The sequence below is a fragment of the Ochlerotatus camptorhynchus genome, unplaced genomic scaffold (genome assembly GCF_037179485.1).
Source record: "Ochlerotatus camptorhynchus isolate MF236.1 unplaced genomic scaffold, CSIRO-AGI_Acam_v1.1 ptg000025l, whole genome shotgun sequence".
Classification (NCBI taxonomy): domain Eukaryota; kingdom Metazoa; phylum Arthropoda; class Insecta; order Diptera; family Culicidae; genus Ochlerotatus; species Ochlerotatus camptorhynchus.
Genome location: NW_027040517.1, coordinates 1,699,347 through 1,718,460, shown reverse-complemented (window position 1 = coordinate 1,718,460; position 19,114 = coordinate 1,699,347). Strand labels below are relative to the sequence as shown.

The window sequence follows — 19,114 nt, the reverse complement described above, 5'->3', positions numbered from 1 at the left end:
TTATCACTTAAATAATCGAAGTATACAATAGCTTATTCAAGTTATCGAACGCACTGATGATTTGTGTGTGTGTGTGTGTGTGTGTAGGTTTTCGTCGCGCATGTTGAGACTGGCTTAAATAATAATAAGAAGTAAGCATTATTGGATATTTAGCATAACTTTTCTTCTTATGAGACTATGAGCTATTTTTCTTTTTGTTAGGAAAAAAGCTCAAAATAAAAAGAAACAGACTATGCCCATGACATTTTATACCAGATGTGTAATAGCCCTCAAAATTATGTGATACAATAGTTATCAGTAATGAAACAGGTACCGACTGCAATGAAACAAATTTATTATAAATTATTTCGTATAAAACAACATTTCGCAAAGTTTAAGTTAATTATGAAAGATCAATAAATACTAGTAAAGTTGTGATATACATATTTTGATTACATCTAGGGTTTTTCTACGTCTTCTTCATCTTTGCACTGGAATCCACAGAACTTCCAATTTCTTACGATTTTAGCACCAACACCACTCATCTCCTCTCGGAAGAGATCTGCATACCGTTGTAGCACTTCTTCCACTTGCTTTGACTTTAGTTCCGGCACGTACCGACTAACGTAGGACCAAATATAGTCGATGCTGGCTCCATGAGGATGCACCACCAGGAAAGCCGACACCAGAGTGATGACTTTGGCCTCCTGTGGATCTATCACTGCGGGTGGAGGTGTTTTTGGCGGTTCCGGCGCAGGTGTCGTGATGACAATGGGCGTCGGAGTAGCCGCTGCGGGTTTGTGTTCTGATTCGGATAGTTCGCTTTCGTCTAGCTCAGAACCACCCTTGGAAGAAGTAGAAGTATTCGTTGCACAGAGAGACAATTTTGATTGTGTGGTAGCGATTTTGGTTTTTAAAAGAAGCTGTTTAACGTTTGCTTCCTTCAGTTTGTCTTCCAGCTCTTGAACTTTGTTCTGACGTTCCGTCTCTTTGGACTTGTTTTCCATTAGTTGAGTTTGAAGATTTCGGATTGTCTCTTGCAGGACTTGAATTTGCATCGTTTTCATTTCAAGTTCAGACCGCACCGACTGAAATTCCGCGTCTGATGAACTGTCCCGTCGTTCCTGAAATGTGAAGTTATTTTAGAACGGTGTGAATGTTTAAACCCAACTGAAACGACTCTGACAATGAAGAGATATGAGTTGTTCTTGGCTGGTGGCCTTATTGTACGAAGTAGAGGCTGTTCACAAACCACGTGGAACACGCCCTGCATGGACAATCCTCCATACACATCTTTAACAATTTGTATGAACCACGCCTTCCCAAACTACCTCCTAAGCTGCCGACGTGGTAAATCGCCAGCTCCTTAGATTATTTATCTCAATCGGTAAGAGTTATCCATGTGGGATAGGTACAGAAGGCGAATCACAAAAGGTCGAACGAAATTAGGCCGAAAATGTATAAATCTGTCACCGAATGCCGAAAACACCATAAATATGTTTACGAAATGCCGAAATGCTAATAAAGCCTTAAAAACACATAAATATTTATCGTTCGGTTAATGAAAAATATTACAATTTACAACATTCACTCAACGATATGCATTTCACATATAAAACTAGCTGTTAAATACATTTTTTTGTACTTCAACATCCATGACAAGTTTGTCGTAACATTATAATATTACAAAATATTGGCATATAAACGCCCCTTAAATTTAGCGGAATTCCAGGTGAACAGGGATATACGGTTTATAATCTTTCACTTGACAAACTTTGAATTTACCTCTTGTTTAAATATTACGCTTGATTAGCCGAAACGAAATTAAATGGAAGCAACTTTTACTACACAAGGTATTATACTCCGAGGAGTTAAAAAACAATCGATGTTTATTGCAGTTTTCGAGCGATGCACGTAGTTTTTTTTTTAATTTTTTAACATTAGTGTGATCACAGACAAACAGACGTAACACTTTATTGTGTATCTTCGCTCACGCATTTAACTGTTGATTTGAATATTATCAGTTCCGCAAACTACTCGCCGCAGCGCTGGCATCGGATCACTTTGACATTTCTATACATTCTATAGAACTTTTAAGCAATATTGTTTGCGAGTTAGCGAGCAAGCTTGTTTTCCGCGAGAAGCCCGAGAGATGTCGTTACTGAGGTCCTATGTTTTGAAATACTATGTTTTCAAGAAAAACTTTTTCAAAGAGTTACGTCTGTTTGTCTGTGATTTAATGGTGTACTGTAAAAAGTCACAAGAATTGTTGTAGTCCTTAGATAATTAAATTCTAAATTCTAAAAGTCCAAGCTTGAGTTAAAGAAATTTTGATCATGAAGGTATGAAATTGCGGTTTTAGAGCAAATTGTAAACAAACTCGATCGCTGTCCCATACAAAAATCCAACATGGCTGTATAATGAATTTGACACATTAGAACACCTGCACACCAAATTTAAATCGTTGAAAATTAGCAAAATTTCGCTGATTTTAAACTTGATGAAAGATCAGCACAAATTCAGCAAAATAATGCTGCTGAATTTTCCAGCAATTCCAACTTCTGTCAAAATGACAACCTTTTACTGAAAATCAGTAATATCTCTTTACTGATCTTTCAGCAATTCAAAATTCTGACATTTGGCAGCATTTTGCACCATATATGTAGCATTTTCACACCAAAACGAAAAAAATCTGATTTACAGTAAAGCGTTGCGCGGATGTTCGTTATCACCCAATGCTGCATTTTTTATTGAGATCTTTTTACGCTTCTTCCAAAGAAGGTTAACCCTTTCCTTCCCATGGTAGCATAGGTGATCCACAACTTTTTTGACTTCCTCATGTTTGTCAGCGTGCCATTAAATAGGCAATACTTATCTAACCCTATTCGTATGGCCATTATATTCGACCATACATGGTTTTTAGAATCCAACTGGTCAAATATTGAAAAACAATTAAAATACTATTGATTTTAACCAAAAACTTTTTTTTATGGATTTGATATTTTAAGGTTATACCCGTAAAAAAAAGAACCGTAGAGGTACAATGAAATGTATTGTAACCATACAATAGAGTTTATGGTATTTACAATAAATCGTATTCTCCACAACGATAAAATAACAATAGAATGTATTGTTTCTACAATAGAATCTATGGTAAATGGGGGAATATACAATGGATTAAGGGGGTCGTTATGTATCTTAACCATACGAAAAATCACTTTTTCCCGAACAAACTTGAACCATTTACCATTAATTGTATTGTTGTTCTATTGTTGAAAACTCTTACTATATGGGACGTATTGTACATCTATTGTAATAACAATATGTTAAAAGTTCGTGTACTATATACGCACAATAAGATCGATTGTTGGCAATAGATTTACTTGTAATTGTATTTTATTTTATGGTAATTGTATGGTTATTTTTTTCCGGGTATGCAACATTTTTTGTTCCAGCACTTTTCTTAGGAACGCATATTTGTATGTCAAAACTATCAAAAACCGTGTGGGAAGGAAAGGGTTAAGGTACACCGGGGCAAGTGAGAATAAGTAGTTATTAAGGATTGTTACTGCAGATTCCCGCCTGACCTAGTTCAGGGCAATTGAAAGTATGGGCTATACCTTCACATTCCCTGAACTAGGCCATGCGAGAAATTGCGGTAACAATCCTTAATAACTACCTATTCTCACCTGCCCAGGTGTACCTTAACCTCCTTTGATTTTTTTTTTCTTCCTTTATTAGAGAGATTTTTAGCCTAAGGCTAGTTCTGTTGTGATATGCGCAGTACAGAGAAAGGAAAATAACGTGTAGTACGGTTGACTAACCAACTCGGAATGAAACTTTATTTCTGCTTGTTGTGGTATACAGCAATGAGTGTATTTGTGTATGTGAAAGGAAGAGTGTCAAGAGAATATATATAGCACTGATATAAAAACAATCCTGTCTTTGTTGTGATTGAAATGACAAGAGTCTAACACTCCTCCTCAACGAAGACGGTATCGGTAATGGACCTGATGCCGATCGCGTTCCTGTGTCTCTCTAACTTGATCCGCTCCAAGGGCTTAGTCATCATGTCCGCTTCCATTTCGGATGTTGGAATGTACTTCAGATCGATGACTTCACGTTGCTGCAGATCCTTAGCGAATGCGTGTTTCGTATCGATATGTTTCGATCGCTTCCCAATGCGGTCTGACTCCACCAGCTTGATGCAAGACTGGTTGTCTTCCCACACAGAGATGGGCAGAAGCTGCTCCTCGTTGATGTCCTTTGAAAGCTTCAGATGCCACAGAAGTTCCTGGCATCCCTCCGCCAAGGCGATGAATTCCGCTTCTGTCGACGACATCGCAACGCAAGATTGCTTGCGCGTGCCCCAGTTCACCAATCCGCCGCCATACTTTATGAGAAAACCAGAGTTCGATTTTCTGTCTTCTTCGTTGCTGGCCCAGTCGGCATCAACGAAACATTCAAGGCCTCCACTTCCTCTGCCTAGGTGCAGCCGCAGATCCTTTGTGCCTTTGAGGTATCTTAAGACACGTTTAGCTTCGGTCCAATCACGGTTGGTTGGCTTGGTCACTTTGCGGCCCAGTAGCGATGTGCTGACGCAGATGTCCGGACGAGTATTGACCGCGATGTATAACAAACTACCAACCAAGCTACAGTAGGAAGTGTTGTTAGGTAACACCTCCTCCTCCTTTTGTTTCACATAAGCCGGGTCAAGGGGAATCTTGGAAGTCTTCGCACCCTCATGTCCGAACCTGGTAACGAGCTTCTCGATGTAGTTTTGTTGACTGAGCGTGTAGTGATCTCTGACTTTCTCCACGTGGATGCCGAGAAACTGCCGCAACTCACCGAGACTGGATAGCTTGAAGTGCATCTGTAGTAAACTGCAGATCTCCTGAAACTCACGCTCCGAATGGCAGAACACGACGATATCATCAACGTAGATTAAGATGAACATTGACTTTCCGTTCCGCACACGCACGTATAGGCAAGAGTCTGCATCGGCTGCTCGAAACTGCATCTGTTGAAGCACATTGTCTATTTTCTTATTCCAGACGCGCGCCGACTGTTTGAGGCCATATATGCTACGCCTGAGGCGGCACACCCGCCCGTTGTCCGCAGCAAATCCCGGTGGCTGCTTCATATATATGTCCTCTTTGAGCTCGGCATACAAGTACGCTGTTTTAATATCGAGATGCTTAACAAGCATACCTTCTCTGCTTGCAATCGTCAGCATCGTTCGTAGGGTTGACTGTCTGACAACGGGGGCAAACACCTCGTCGAAATCACAGCCGTATTGTTGCGAGAACCCTTGCGCAATGAGCCTCGCCTTATACCGCACAGTTTGGCCGGTTTCGTTTTCCTTTTTCTTGAAGGTCCACCTACATCCGATGGCCTTCTTACCTGGAGGCAGTTGGACTAGATCCCACGTTTGGTGCTCGTTGAGAGAAGCCATCTCTTCCTCCATCGCTGCTTGCCAGGCTGACTTGTCGGGGCTACTTATCGCTTCATTGTAACTTCTGGGATCGTCGATGCTGTGGGTCGTGGCACCCATCATGTCAGCGTACCTCACTGGTGGCTTTCCCTTAGTCGAACGCTCGGAACTTCTCGTTGGCTGTCCAACTTCTTCTCCCAGCATAGGATCATCATCGCTGAATCCATGGAAACTGTCGTCTGACTCTTCCATCAAATCTTCAACGGCATCTTCCATCGCATCTGCATCGGCATCCTCTTCAACGATCTGTGGATCTGGCGGATTCAGTTGATGAAACTCGAACTCGACCGTGTCGCTCTCCTCGTTGCTCGAAGTGTTTTCTGGGCCGCGGGCTACGGGTGTTCCATCTATGAATCTTGCATCACGACTTACAATGACTTTCTTCGTTGATCGATCTAGGAACCTGTAGGCCTTATGTTCCGCAGAATAGCCCACAAACGTTAGCTTTTGGGCTGTTTCGCTGAGCTTCTTGCGTTTTTGTTTCGGTATGTGAACCCACGCGGTACTGCCGAAGACTTGCAGATGACTCACGTTCGGTTTCACGTTGAACCACAGCTCGTACGGGGTTACACTCACAGATTTTGACGGGAGAATATTCTGGAGGTACACCGCTGTACTCAAAGCCTCTGCCCAATAGCACTGCGGAAGGTCAGCCTCAAACAACAAACATCGAACCATCTCCACAAGATAGCGGTTGCGACGTTCAGCCACTCCATTCTGCTGTGGGCTATACCCCGCTGTAAACTGGGCACCAATCCCCTGTCGTTTGTAGAAATACCGCAGCCGCTTGCTAGAGTATTCCCCTCCTTGATCCGATCGCACAATTTTCGGACTGCGACCGAAGTGGTTCTTCACATAGGCGACGTACTCTTCCATCTTGTCGGCCACTTCTGACTTCTCCTTCAGCAGATACACCGTACAGTAACGAGAGAAATCATCAATTACCGTCATAAAGTATCGGTATCCGCTCACCGAAGGGACTTCCACCGGGCCGCACACATCGGTGTGAACGATATCTAAGGGGGCCACGGTTTGCGATTTGGAATCTTTAGGGAATGGAATACGTGTACTCTTACCTTTTAGGCAGCATTCACAAGGTTCATCGACGACACACTCGACTACCTCAAGTCCATTCACTAGGTTGCGCTTTTCCAAAATCCTGATGGCATTCGGCTCCCGATGGCCAAACCTCCTGTGCCAAACGTGTTTACAATTGGCGTTGTGTTGGCTCTTCGCTACCAAAACAACCTCGTCGGGCCGCTTCAGCTGGTACAATCCCTGCTTGAGACCGGCCACCGCTACTGTCACGTCATCTCGTTTGATTTGGCAACCACTGGTGCTGAAAACCACTGTCGCTTGCTTCTGTATGAGCGCTGACACCGAAAGCAAATTCATCGCCAGAGTGGGGATGTACAACGCCGAACTTAGCTGCATCTTCCTGCGTTCACCTTTTTCGTCACAGCACTCGATTTCCCCGCACCCTTCGCCTTCCACTTTAGCCACTTTTCCGTCCGCCAGTTTAACGTACTTCACATCACTAGGGCGCAATTCAACGAAAAAATCTCGGTCCGCGACGGTGTGGCTCGTAGCGCCAGAGTCAATAATCCAACATTTGTCCATATTGTCACTCCCGGTAACACAGGTCACGAACGCAAACGAAACACTATCTTCTTTTTTCTTGGTGCGCTGCGGCTGAGCATTGCTCCGCTTTTCCGCCTCCCGAATGAACTGCCGGCAAAACTTTTGTTTATGTCCCGGCTGCTTGCAGAAATGACAGATGATCTGCTTCTTCTTTCTGCTTTCCTCCTTAACCTTCAACACTGAGTCCGTCTCAGAGCCCTGACGCTTGGCAGCTTCGTCCAAAAGTTTCCTTTTCACCAGCTCCAACGTAAGGTCGGCTTCTGCCCGGCTCTCGAGGGCAGTTGTCAATGCGTCGAACGAGCTCGGAAGACTTCGCAGGATCATTGCGACAGCGAGGTTTTCTGCCAACTCCTGCCCGGCGTTAGCCAGCCGTGAAAACAACTCCTCCATGGCAAACACATGCTCCTCCATACTTTCCCCCTCCGAGTAGCGTTTATCGCAAATGCGTTTCAGAAGGGAAACTTTGGAAGTTAGGCTGGTTTTCTCGTGGTGATTTTTCAATGCCAGCCAGGTTAGTCTTGCGGTTCTCACAGCACGAATCAGGCTATGCTGATTATCATCAATCAGGAGCCCGATGGTTGCTCTCGCCTTTGCGTCCCCTGCATCCCAAACGGCAGCTGCTTCGGCATCCGGCTTTACTCCTGGCTCAACATAGCGCCAAAGCTCCTCGCGGATGAGTAGCAGCTCCACTTTAAAACGCCAACTGGGGTAGTTAATGTTGTTTAATTTCTGGATGCTAAAACGGGATCCATCCATTTTGTTGCACTCCGACGAAGGCTGCCGCGACGAACAACAAAAACCACGACGAAAAATTTAACAAATTCCGATCGAGAAAAAAAAACCGAAAAAAAATGGCGTCACTTTTGTATTTTCTCCGCGCGCAGGCCCATAACCTGTTGTGATATACGCAGTACAGAGAAAGGAAAATAACGTGTAGTACGGTTGACTAACCAACTCGGAATGAAACTTTATTTCTGCTTGTTGTGGTATACAGCAATGAGTGTATTTGTGTATGTGAAAGGAAGAGTGTCAAGAGAATATATATAGCACTGATATAAAAACAATCCTGTCTTTGTTGTGATTGAAATGACAAGAGTCTAACAAGTTCATCTCTTAAACCTTCTTTGAAAGAAGGGTAAAAAGATCTCAATGAAAAATGCAGCATTGGGTGGTAAAGAACATATGCGCAAACATTCATGCAAATCGGAAATCATCATATCGAACCGATTTGCGATTTGGGCTAGAAATGCTCAATGATCTGATCAAATCTGCTACACTAGTATTTACTTACTCATTGTCTGATAACGACATTGGATGTGAAGTATCGCGAATATTTCTACGCATTATAGAAATATTAACCAGCTCCTCTTGGTTATCCTCGTCTTCGTAGAAAAAATCAACACTTGTCCACATCGTTCTCTGGTAGTCAAAGCAGATTGCGACTAACTGGAAGACTACTGAGACTTATTTTAATCGTGGTTTCAATACAGGATAAAGAATCACGACTAGGACCAAAGATCCGACAACTAACGATAACAGTTGAACCACAGACAAACAGACATAACACTCGCAAGTAAAGGGTGATACGGTCAAAATTTGGTCAAGGGAAAACGCGTGTAAATCGGTGAAATCGTTTATTTAAAAAATCAAATTAAATTTCTTTTTCAAGTTCAATTAGTATAAAATTCAGGAAAAATATTCAGTTAGGCTTCCGCTTTTCCAAATCAGAATTGCCGGGCCTTACGCTTGACCCCTGCCATCAGATTTTGTACAGCCACCTTGTCCACCTTCTTCGCCACAGAAAGCCAGTTTGCCTTGAACTGCTGCTCGCCCTTAGCAGTTTTTTTGGTCTTCTTTAGGTTCCGCTTGACAATAGCCCAGTATTTCTCAATTGGGCGGAGCTCTGGCGTGTTGGGAGGGTTCTTGTCCTTGGGAACCACCTGCACGTTGTTGGCGGCGTACCACTCCATGGCCTTTTTACCGTAATGGCAAGATGCCAAATCCGGCCAAAACAGTACGGAACAACCGTGTTTCTTCAGGAAAGGCAGCAGACGTTTATTCAAACACTCTTTCACGTAAATTTCTTGGTTGACAGTCCCGGAAGCTATGAAAATGCTGCTTTTCAAGCCACAGGTACAGATGGCTTGCCAAACCAGATATTTCTTTGCGAACTTTGACAGTTTCATGTGCTTGAAAACATCTGCTACCTTTCCCCTTCCTTTTGCCGTATAAAACTCCTGTCCCGGAAGCTGCTTGTAGTCGGCTTTGACGTAGGTTTCGTCGTCCATTACCACGCAGTCAAACTTCGTCAGCATCGTCGTGTACAGCCTCCGGGATCGCGATTTGGCCGTCGTATTTTGTTTATCATCGCGATTTGGAGTCACTACCTTCTTGTAAGTCGATAGTCCGGCTCGTTTTTTGGCTCGATGCACGGTTGTAGACGATACACCCAGCTTATTTGCGGCATCTCGGAGAGAGAGGTTAGGGTTTCGCTTGAAACTACCGGCAACTCTCTTTGTCGTCTCAGCGGCTTCCGGTTTTCGATTTCCCCCCGATCCAGACTTCCTGGCTGTCGACAAACGTTCCCCAAACACTTTAATTACATTTGTAACGGTTGATTTGGCAACTTTTAGCGATTTTGCCAACTTTGCGTGCGAGTAGCTCGGATTTTCGCGATGCGCGAGCAAAATTTTGATACGCTGCTCTTCTTGCTTGGACGGCATTTTGACAACTGAAGAGTGAATTCCAAAATCAAAATAGGAGCAACATTCTACACACACACACCTTCAAAATGAGGGGTGTTCAGGTTTTTTAAATGCAAAATTGAAAGAAATACGTCAAGTTGATATTGACCAAATTTTGACCGTATCACCCTTTAGTTTATCGAACAAGCATTTAATGGACAATTTAAAAGTATCATAGTTGGTAGTACCGCCACCTGTAGTGCGCATAGTCAATTCCCTTGCGTTTGACGTTTACACACTACCACCATCTGTTCAGTGCAGTGCCCATCACAGTGTACTCAACAGATGGCGGTAATGTTTTAGCGACGATGTTTTACAGTGAGAAATATTCAGTGTGTTATGTCTGTTTGTCTGTGGTTGAACCACAAGCTTAATGCCATTAAAATACTTGAAATCCACCATGAAACCTCAACTTCGTTAATAACAAAAATTACACGAACTTCAATATTGTTACAAAAAAATCTTCAACGGAACAACAAAAACAAACTTGAATATTATTAATCATTAAAAATATTGATCGTTATCTGTCAAAAATGACATGACGCTAGCGTTTTATGGCCAATTCAATCTGATTCAGTCGACTCCCATAATGCCTATTTTTGCTACACTCGACAGCCACTCGACGGCGTCGAGTGTCGAGTTACTCGACGAGAGTGTCGAGTTACTCGACACTCGACGCTCGACTCGACTTACATAATTGGGGCCTATGTTAGCTGATTTTTTCGGTAAAATATCGTTTGCTGTTTTTCAGTAAAGCATTGGATTGCTGATCATGATCCAGTAATTCGTTGTACTGATAATGAAAGCTTAAATTTGGTGTGTGTGTATATATAGTCAACTTGGAGTCCTTGGACACATCTAAAACCCCGTACAGACTATGGCTTATATCATGTCATATAGGGTGTCTTGCAATGAGCACTCATACATCTAGTTTTCACTGGAAAACGGTGTCAAATTTAAGAGAAAATTCACCAAATGGAACACAACCCTGGTAGCTAAGTTCTTATCGAAAACCGGTCGATCGACAACACAGGGAACACAGCGAACAACAAATCAAAAAGACTGGCAACTCTTCCATTTTCTCATAGGAACTCATACGCACGATTTGTTGTCTTCGCTTAATCGACACGTTAAAGCTACGTGATAAGTCACGTAAATTCCTTATTCGATCAGCTTTGCGTGACTTACGAAGCATGTATGTGATGTCACTTGAATATTAGAGAAAATTTTTGTTGAAATTGAAAATGAAAATGAAAATGAAATTTACGTGATTTCCACATAGACAATTTCTATGTGTATTTCACGTAATTATCAATTCGAAACTAACGATTTTAAATTGGCTCACTCCTTGACTAGCCTATTGGTCCCAAGCAAATCGATTAACGTATCCCATTCTAGTATACATTAGACTGATGCAAATTTTGAAATTTTCGCTCCACAGTGCTCATACGGTTCCAAATCGGGTCCTGATTAGTCTCCCAAAATTTGAACTCATTTGCAAAGAAACTGACTTGGCACAAATCATTTGAAGTTTATATGGAAATTACCATGGGAAATCAAAACTTTTTGTTCATTGTCTTCTTACCTTTTTCCATATTGCACTGTTCAAAAATTCAAAAGCTATACTTATGGATAATTTTCTCAGCTTTAACTTAGCAGAATATAGTTGTTGAGCCAAACGTCAAATAAAATAGTTATTAATTGTTTAAGAGATTGATAATCTTATGGCATGATCAAGCAGCTGTTATGTGAGCAACACTGTATCGTGCAGTGTGACATAGTAGCCATGATTTTTGTGCTCTATTCCAAGCACCAGAAACACTAATGTTGCCTGCGGAACAGTTGAATGAGCATAATCGTAAGACATTAGTTGCTTGAATTATTGATAGCTTTTGATGCTTACATTATATTAAAAAGTGGTTCAGCACAAAGTTGTAGCTGAGAAAATTTTCTACGAGCTCTGTTATCAGTTTTTAAAGCAGAGCGATATGGTTAATTGTTAGATGGATATGAACAAAACATTTGGTTTTCCTATAGTAATTTCCATATAAACTTCAAATGGTTTGTGCCAAGTCAGTTTCTTATCGAATGAGTTCAAATTTTGGGAGACTAATCAGGAACCGATTTGGAACCGTTTGAGCACTGTGGAGCGAAAATGTCAAAATTTGCATCAGTCTAGTATACATTCCAGTACTACACTATGTTTGTTTTGATTCGCTATGAAAGTTTGACAGATAAAATGAGGGGTTCGTGGATTTTCCAATGTTTCGAGGGGTGCATCGATTAGCTTGGGACCACAGAACAGAAGGAGAAGTGCAAACAAATCGGTGAATCAAAAAGTGGTTCGTTTTTCTGCTCAACAAGCGATGTGTGTGGTAGCGTTCCACGCGGGCTTTCTATGTGCTCTCACACTATCATAGCATGCTGCCTATCTTAACTGCAGGCAGAAGATGTCTTCTACCGCTAGGTGCGCTAGTGTTCGCAAATGACAAGTGGAGCCACTTTCTGATCCGAAGTTCCACTCCTGTGTTGGGACCGATGAGAGTACCAGAGCTGAGCCAAAAAGTTGAGCTCGTTTCTTCGGGACCTTCTGGTCTTAGAGTTACCTCTATGGTACAACACTCAGCATGATGCACAACATGGTGGCGAGATACAGAGATGTTTTCGTTATTTTTTATAAAATCCGGAGAACTTTGAGATTAGGGCTTAATTGCTTTTGTAAACAAACACGACAATCGCCGATTTCTCGCTCATTAAAGCTTAATATAAAAAAAATAACAGCAAAAAGCACAGCAATTTTCTTAAATCTTGTTCGGTACTTTTTTGCTGGATGTAATTTTCACCGAATCTTTTGTAAAAAATATTATTTACCAATTTTCCGCAATCAGAACTGCTGAATTTACGTAATTTACATACATTTACCGAAAACTGTAAATAAAATGTGCGGATCGAAGCTGTAAAAGGCTGCGATTCCGCAATTCTGTAAAAAAATTGACGAATGTACTGTAAAAAATAATCTTTTACAAACAGAAACAGCAATAAAGTACCGAATTCTGTAAAAGTTACTGAACAGATTTTCGTACTGTCAAACTCAATATTGGTTGCCATTTCGATGTTGCGTGTCTTTCGGTTCTACGTTGTAAAACGTAAGTACTTTACTTTTAGCTAGATTCCGGGCAATTTATGCCGAAAATATAATGAGTATTATTTCTAGGCCAATTTTTTTCAGACGTCATGGACGTTAGGTAGGTCAATGTTCTCAACTAACATAAAAACTGCATTTTAGCCGAGATTATAGCACTCCTCTCCAAAGGAGGAGTTTGGTAAAGAGATGATAAAACCGATTTGTACCTTTCTAAAGTTGTCCTAGCTCGCTGTCTACTCTCTATATGCAATTTTCACACTGCCGTACTCTAAACGGAGCTATCAATTCTATACTTTCATCTCCTCATCTATCGTATAAAAAATACCACTTTAGTCTGTTATTTGAAATTAGCATCTTCAACTATGTAAATCGTTGACTTCACGCAGAAGTAATACTAAACATATAGCCAAAAAAAAAAAGTTTTGCTAAAAAACGGGGGTACTACCGGCGGGTGGCAAAGGCTTACCTTCGACGACAAATTACGACCGATTATGGGTAACTTTGCAACAGTCACAAAGTGGGCCAATTATTTAAAATTGTCCCGTAGACCCCAATATTTGAAGAATCTCAGGTTTCATGAAGTGCACTCAAGGTGAAAATAACACGCTGTTGTATTTTGTACAGGGCGCGAGTGCTCTTGTTACAAGTTTTTTTTTTCTTTATTTAGGAGATTTTCAGCCGTAGGCTGGTTCATCTCCGATGTTATAACAGTTGGCGAAAATCAATTTATTCTTTATGTGTTTGAATGTTATTTAGGGGCCTTACTTTAATTATGTGACACATTAAAAGTAAGAAAAATGAACCTCGCCCTTTTGTCACGGGTTTCCTATATCTATTTCCTAATACTGTAAGCAAACGCTAGATTGGCATTCGGCAGGACATCGCAGCAGAGGTAGATTCAGGGGATTATGGGGGCGGAGCCGCAACAATTAAATCAAGCAAGTCGACAGAAATGTGGCCTAGACCTGAGCACTGCCGGAGGGAGTGTGAGTGAAATAGAGTTGAAGAGCAGAGCAGAGAGTAAAGTGGGCCAAATACTAGAAAGATTCGACAGCACCAAACTATGTTAATGATTGCACCTGGAGAATAAAGGTTTGAGCAGGCACCGAACATCTGTAAAGAAATGCAAAACCTTACACTGGATCTACTTACCTTTCGGACATCCCAACGAGATTTCTTCGGTACGGTCCCATCGTCTTCAGATAGGTCCATCTCATCATCACCGATATCGTCCAACTGAACGCTCTTGATTTCCTAGTCAGCGGCAACCGTTGCATGGTTTTCGTAGGAGAAGAAGAAGATAACACAAACGATATAGGTATAAAGCGCCTACAGTACGGATTGGTACTTATAATATCTTATGAATCAACCTTAGGTACTAAATATTATTTTTGGGAAATAGTTTAAAGATGTTTATTTTTATTTATTGTCAAATAATTTACTTCTATCGCTGGTTTCCTGCGTTGAATACTTCCATTTGGCGATACATCAATAGGCTTATCCTGTCTAAGCATCGACAAGGAGGCGAAGAGTGATGACTGAATAGTTCGAATATTAGACATTTAACAGCTTTAGCGCTATTCTGTTCCCATTAAAAGTATACATGCTTTGAAGTGAGTTTAATATCACCATCAACTCTTCACCTTCTTCGCGAATGCTTTGCTTCTTGGGTGGATTTGACTTGGGCGATGACTTTATTGTTTGCATTACTTACCTTAGCTAATTCATCGAACTACACCTCAAACACCTTTTTACCATTATTTATGTTCGATAATCTTATGAAATTAAGGTTTAACGATGTTGTGATTGATTGCAGAACATATATAGCTGGTTAGGCAAACGTGCTGATTATACGATGAAAGCAGTGCAAGATATTTTAAACTGTCAAAATCAATCAATTTAAAGACAATAACATTAAAACTAACAGTAACGTGGCTGATGAAAAAACGCAAAAAAAAAAGATTACAAGCATTCTTACTTTAAATGGGTAAAATAAGCTAATTGATTCAATGAAACCGTCGGAATGGGAGAAGTGCAGAATGAACAATATAGTGATTATGACTATTGTCTATCTACATTGATTAGACTGTACGAAAATGACGTGCTTCGAAGTGTTATGAGGAAGCTACGGAGGTAACAATATAGAATCTCAAGAGACATGCTGCGGATTAAGAAAAGATTTAAATACATACCAGCGATTGCTTCTTCCAGGCATCGATGTTCTTTCTTTGGGCTTTAGAAAAATGATCCCAAACCTTCTTGTGACTGGCCGCATTGAACACTTTTTCAATCTGATTGACTGAATTGGAGTGAAGTGGAAAATAATAACAGTAATAATAATGATAGAGCATTTTCCGGGTTTGCTGTAATGTGTGTTTGATGATGATTCAATGAGAGGAAGATAGGATGGTTCATTATGAGAGTTGCCCTATTCATATTACATATGTATACGCTATTCATCGGCAGATGACCATGAACGATTAAGGGGTTTTTATGTACAGTTATGTAGCATTATAGTTTTAACGTTGAGATAATTAATACCTGTTACTTTTGATGTGAAATTCACCAATTGAATGGAGTTGGAAAAATTAGTGATAGAATTCGATCAACTAGGATGATCAATATTTTTTTTAAAGATCGTGGAAGCAGCACAAGGGTTGCGTGTGCCGAAAGTAAACGTATCAAAAAATGAAGGAAAAATGGTGAACACAAAGTTACATAAAATGTTATGCAGGAAATTACCGTAAATGTGGCTCACATCAAGTCAGAACCTTTCACATAGTCAACGTAAAGCAATTCGGCTACCCTTTTTTGCATGTTAACTACATTGTCTCATACCAAATGATCGGCTACATACCTTCGAAGAGTACCAATTGACTTCCAAACTGAAGTTGTTTGAGCAACACCCTTTTTCCGGACAGGGACTAGTGAGGTTCATGTGAGAAAGAAGTTTTATGTTTGAAATACAATACCTTTATAATTACTACAGTGCGACAGTGTTATCCCTTGCATACAACCTTCACCAACTTAGATACCCACATTGCTTTCGTCAATAATTGTGATGAACAAAAAAAAAAGCTTTTGAAAAGTTTTATTCCAGCGCTACTATCTACCGAAGAAATACTAATTATCTTAGTGGAAAGATTTTCAAGGAAAAGTCGGAGAGGCAATGTTTACTTTTGAGCTTGAAGAAAGCGTTGCGATTTAGTATAGTTACTGAAGTAACAAAGAAAATTATTAAAGAATCCGAAATTCGGAAAATATACAGATCACTTGCATGGTTTATAAGTTTAAATAAGTTTCAAAGTATGGACCACTGATAGACCCTTAAATATGGGCAAAATGTAGTTAAATAGACAAAAATACTTTTAATTGGCCATCCATCAACAAGTAAAAATTCAACCAAATTTATGTTCGAATTAGAAAATCAAAACTACAAAATACTCCAGAAGCTTTAAGGATCATATAGGTATGTAAGGTACTTCACCAATCCCAATGCATTGTTCCCGTTTAAAAATACCAAGCAAAACACTGAAACTGTAGCGCCCCGTTCAACTTACTTATGGCTGTGATGAGAGTGTAGGAAATTCTGGTTATGGAAAGAAAGTAGGAAGTAGAGGGAAATTGTGCTAGACCAATGCGGCAGCTCTCTACACACTGTTCAGTTCAATTCATACCGATACGTGAAAGCGAAAGAACCATCTACTTACATTGAGTCAGCATACTCTGCATCTGTTTCCGGTAATGCTCCCTTGCCCGGCACAATTCTTCATCGGTGATTCCTTTTTCGTTAAGCAACCGGCGTACGTGCGAATTTGTGCTCTGAATCATCGTGTAAAAATTGTTTGCATTTTTTTTATTGCAATCGCCTCGCTCTAGCCAAGTGATCAGCGTTTGTACGGCTTTGGCGAAGGTTTCGTCAGTTTTCAACTTTTCAGCAACCGCAGTTGCCTCATGATCAGTATAATGGATTATCGGCTGAGGAGACAATGGTCTGAGGCGGTCGTCTTCGACTCGTTCCCGGTGACGCCTTTCACGTTGCAGCTTTCGTTGACGACATTCATAATCATACTGATCATCTCGAGCATGTGCAAAATCAACATGCAGCTGTCCGAAGGTGGCAGGATCTTTCGGTTCAGGGGAACTGAAGTTGAATCCTCCCGTATTTAGTTTTACGCGGTAGCCGGACAAATAGATCGCTGAGTCAACTGATGCTTCATACACGAAGCGAATGTGACAAAAGTTCTTCTTTGAAAATCGTAGTGTGGTAATTTCACCGCAACGCTCAAAGATTTCTCGAATTATTTCTTCGGTGATAGAATTTGGAAGACCACCAACAAACACTGTTCTACAGCCTGGCGGACGATCGATCGTTTTGGGTACCGGAACATTTGGATTCGGCGGATACAAAGTACACGATTTGCAATAAATAATCTCTTTACTGCCATCTTCCGACCTCACCATGTTCAATGTCTGTTGAGCTAGATCGACACCAGTATTTATCTGTTGTGCAGTCATGACGGGAAATGTCTGCATTCCTATTAATGATGAGCCGTCCATCATATTCATCATTCCCGGTGCCATCATCATAAATCCTTGTGGCTGCGGAATCAAACCATTGAATAAAATCTGTCCACTACTTTCCACTCCCAGCTGACCACTTTTTTGAAGCATACTCTCCTTTTTTTCACTAGAGCTTCCTTCTTTGATCGAATCTCGTTCCGAGGCGGACTCCAAGTCCATCGGAGCGGCACCGCATTGGGTATGATTTTGTTTGCGGGCATATTCCATTTGACTATTGTTCAACAACGATGCGGTACTAGTGGAAGCGGCACTGATTGGTTGTGCAATGTATCCACTCCCGTTAGAAATGCTTCCCATTATGGGGTCTGCAGAAGAAAATGTACATGTATGAAAAATCGATTTTCCAGAGCGAGCCAAACCGTTCTTCATTCATTCGATAAATAAATGCATGTTGTTTACTCACGCATAGTGGCGATTGCGTTGCCCGAGATTGAATTCAATGTAAAGGACATCGTGACGAGCCGCGAGCCCTTGAAAATCAGCAAAAAATTATTAGAACTCCGCAGGAATCCGATTTTACGTAAACAATCGAAATGAAAATTTCCACTTTTGGCAAAAGACATCAACGCTGTCAAAAAGCGAACAAAAACAAACGCGATCAAGGGATACAACAGTATTACTCTAGTACTGCATTGGCCAGATTTGGAATACAGTCAACTCTATATATCAAGGTAATGCCCATTCTACACTCAGAAAAAAAATTAACCTAATCTAGATAGAGCTGGAATTAGGGCGTATCAGCGTTTGTAAACAATGACTTCTCTCGATGATTTCTAGAAAGTCATGGCTCTCGCTGGCAAATCGACATCACGATCGAGTATGGGAACCCTAATAAAAATTGTATGGTTAATTTGCTTAACGACGTGTTCTGGGTATCATCCAAACCATTTGTGGAATAGTTATGATTTGGGTTATCGTTCGTTTATGGTTATTTTTTATTAGGGAAGACTTACACTTATAAATTGAACTATTCCCATTTTGCTTGAAATTTAATCAATTTGATATTAAACTCAGTTTAATCATAGAGGTAACTCTAAGACTAGTAGGTCCCGAAATAACGTGCTCAACTTTTTGGCTCAGCTCTGGTACTCTCTTCGGTCCCAAGCTAATCGATTCACCCCTCGAAACATAGGAAAAACCACTAACCCCTCATTTTATCTGTCAAACTTTCATAGCGAATCAAAACAAACATTGCGTAGTACTAGAATTTCGACTAGAATAGGGTACGTTAATCGTTTGCTTGGGACCAATAGGCTACTAAAGTGGTGAGCCAATTTAAAATCGTTAGTTTAGTATTGATTGTTGGTATTACCATAGAGGTAACTCTAAGACCACTGGGTCCCGAAGAAAATCATTATTATTTTTGGCTCACTCAGTACCAGAACAACGGTCCCAAGCAGTCCCAAGCTATTTCACTCACCCCTGCATGTTCTGCATGAATCCACACACCCCTGATGTTATCTGTCAAACTTTCATAGCGAATCAAAACAAACATAGTGTAGTAATAGAATTTCAACTAGAATAGGG

At 40.9% G+C, this 19,114-nt stretch overlaps 1 protein-coding gene across 1 annotated transcript; it reads right to left on the bottom strand.

Annotated features, from left to right (window-relative positions):
* Positions 1 to 373: 373 nt before the first annotated feature.
* Positions 374 to 18,125, bottom strand: LOC135707917 (ecto-NOX disulfide-thiol exchanger 2). The gene is made up of 5 exons (XM_065229839.1): positions 17,991 to 18,125; positions 16,714 to 17,892; positions 15,196 to 15,302; positions 14,156 to 14,257; positions 374 to 1,103 (listed from the first exon to the last, which is right to left on the bottom strand). Exons 1-5 carry the CDS (start codon positions 18,037 to 18,039, stop codon positions 438 to 440), a joined length of 2,103 nt encoding a protein of 700 aa, XP_065085911.1. The 5' UTR covers positions 18,040 to 18,125; the 3' UTR covers positions 374 to 437.
* Positions 18,126 to 19,114: the final 989 nt, after the last annotated feature.

Bases quoted from the DNA above. Each gene is read 5' to 3' on its own strand.
- LOC135707917 (XM_065229839.1), bottom strand. From the start codon at position 18,039: ATGTCCTTTACATTGAATTCAATCTCGGGCAACGCAATCGCCACTATG. The intron at 17,893-17,990 runs GTGAGTAAACAA...TTTCTTCTGCAG, and splicing joins CAACGCAATCGCCACTATGC to ACCCCATAATGGGAAGCATT. The intron at 1,104-14,155 runs GTAAGTAGATCC...TTCACATTTCAG, and splicing joins CTCGTTGGGATGTCCGAAAG to GAACGACGGGACAGTTCATC.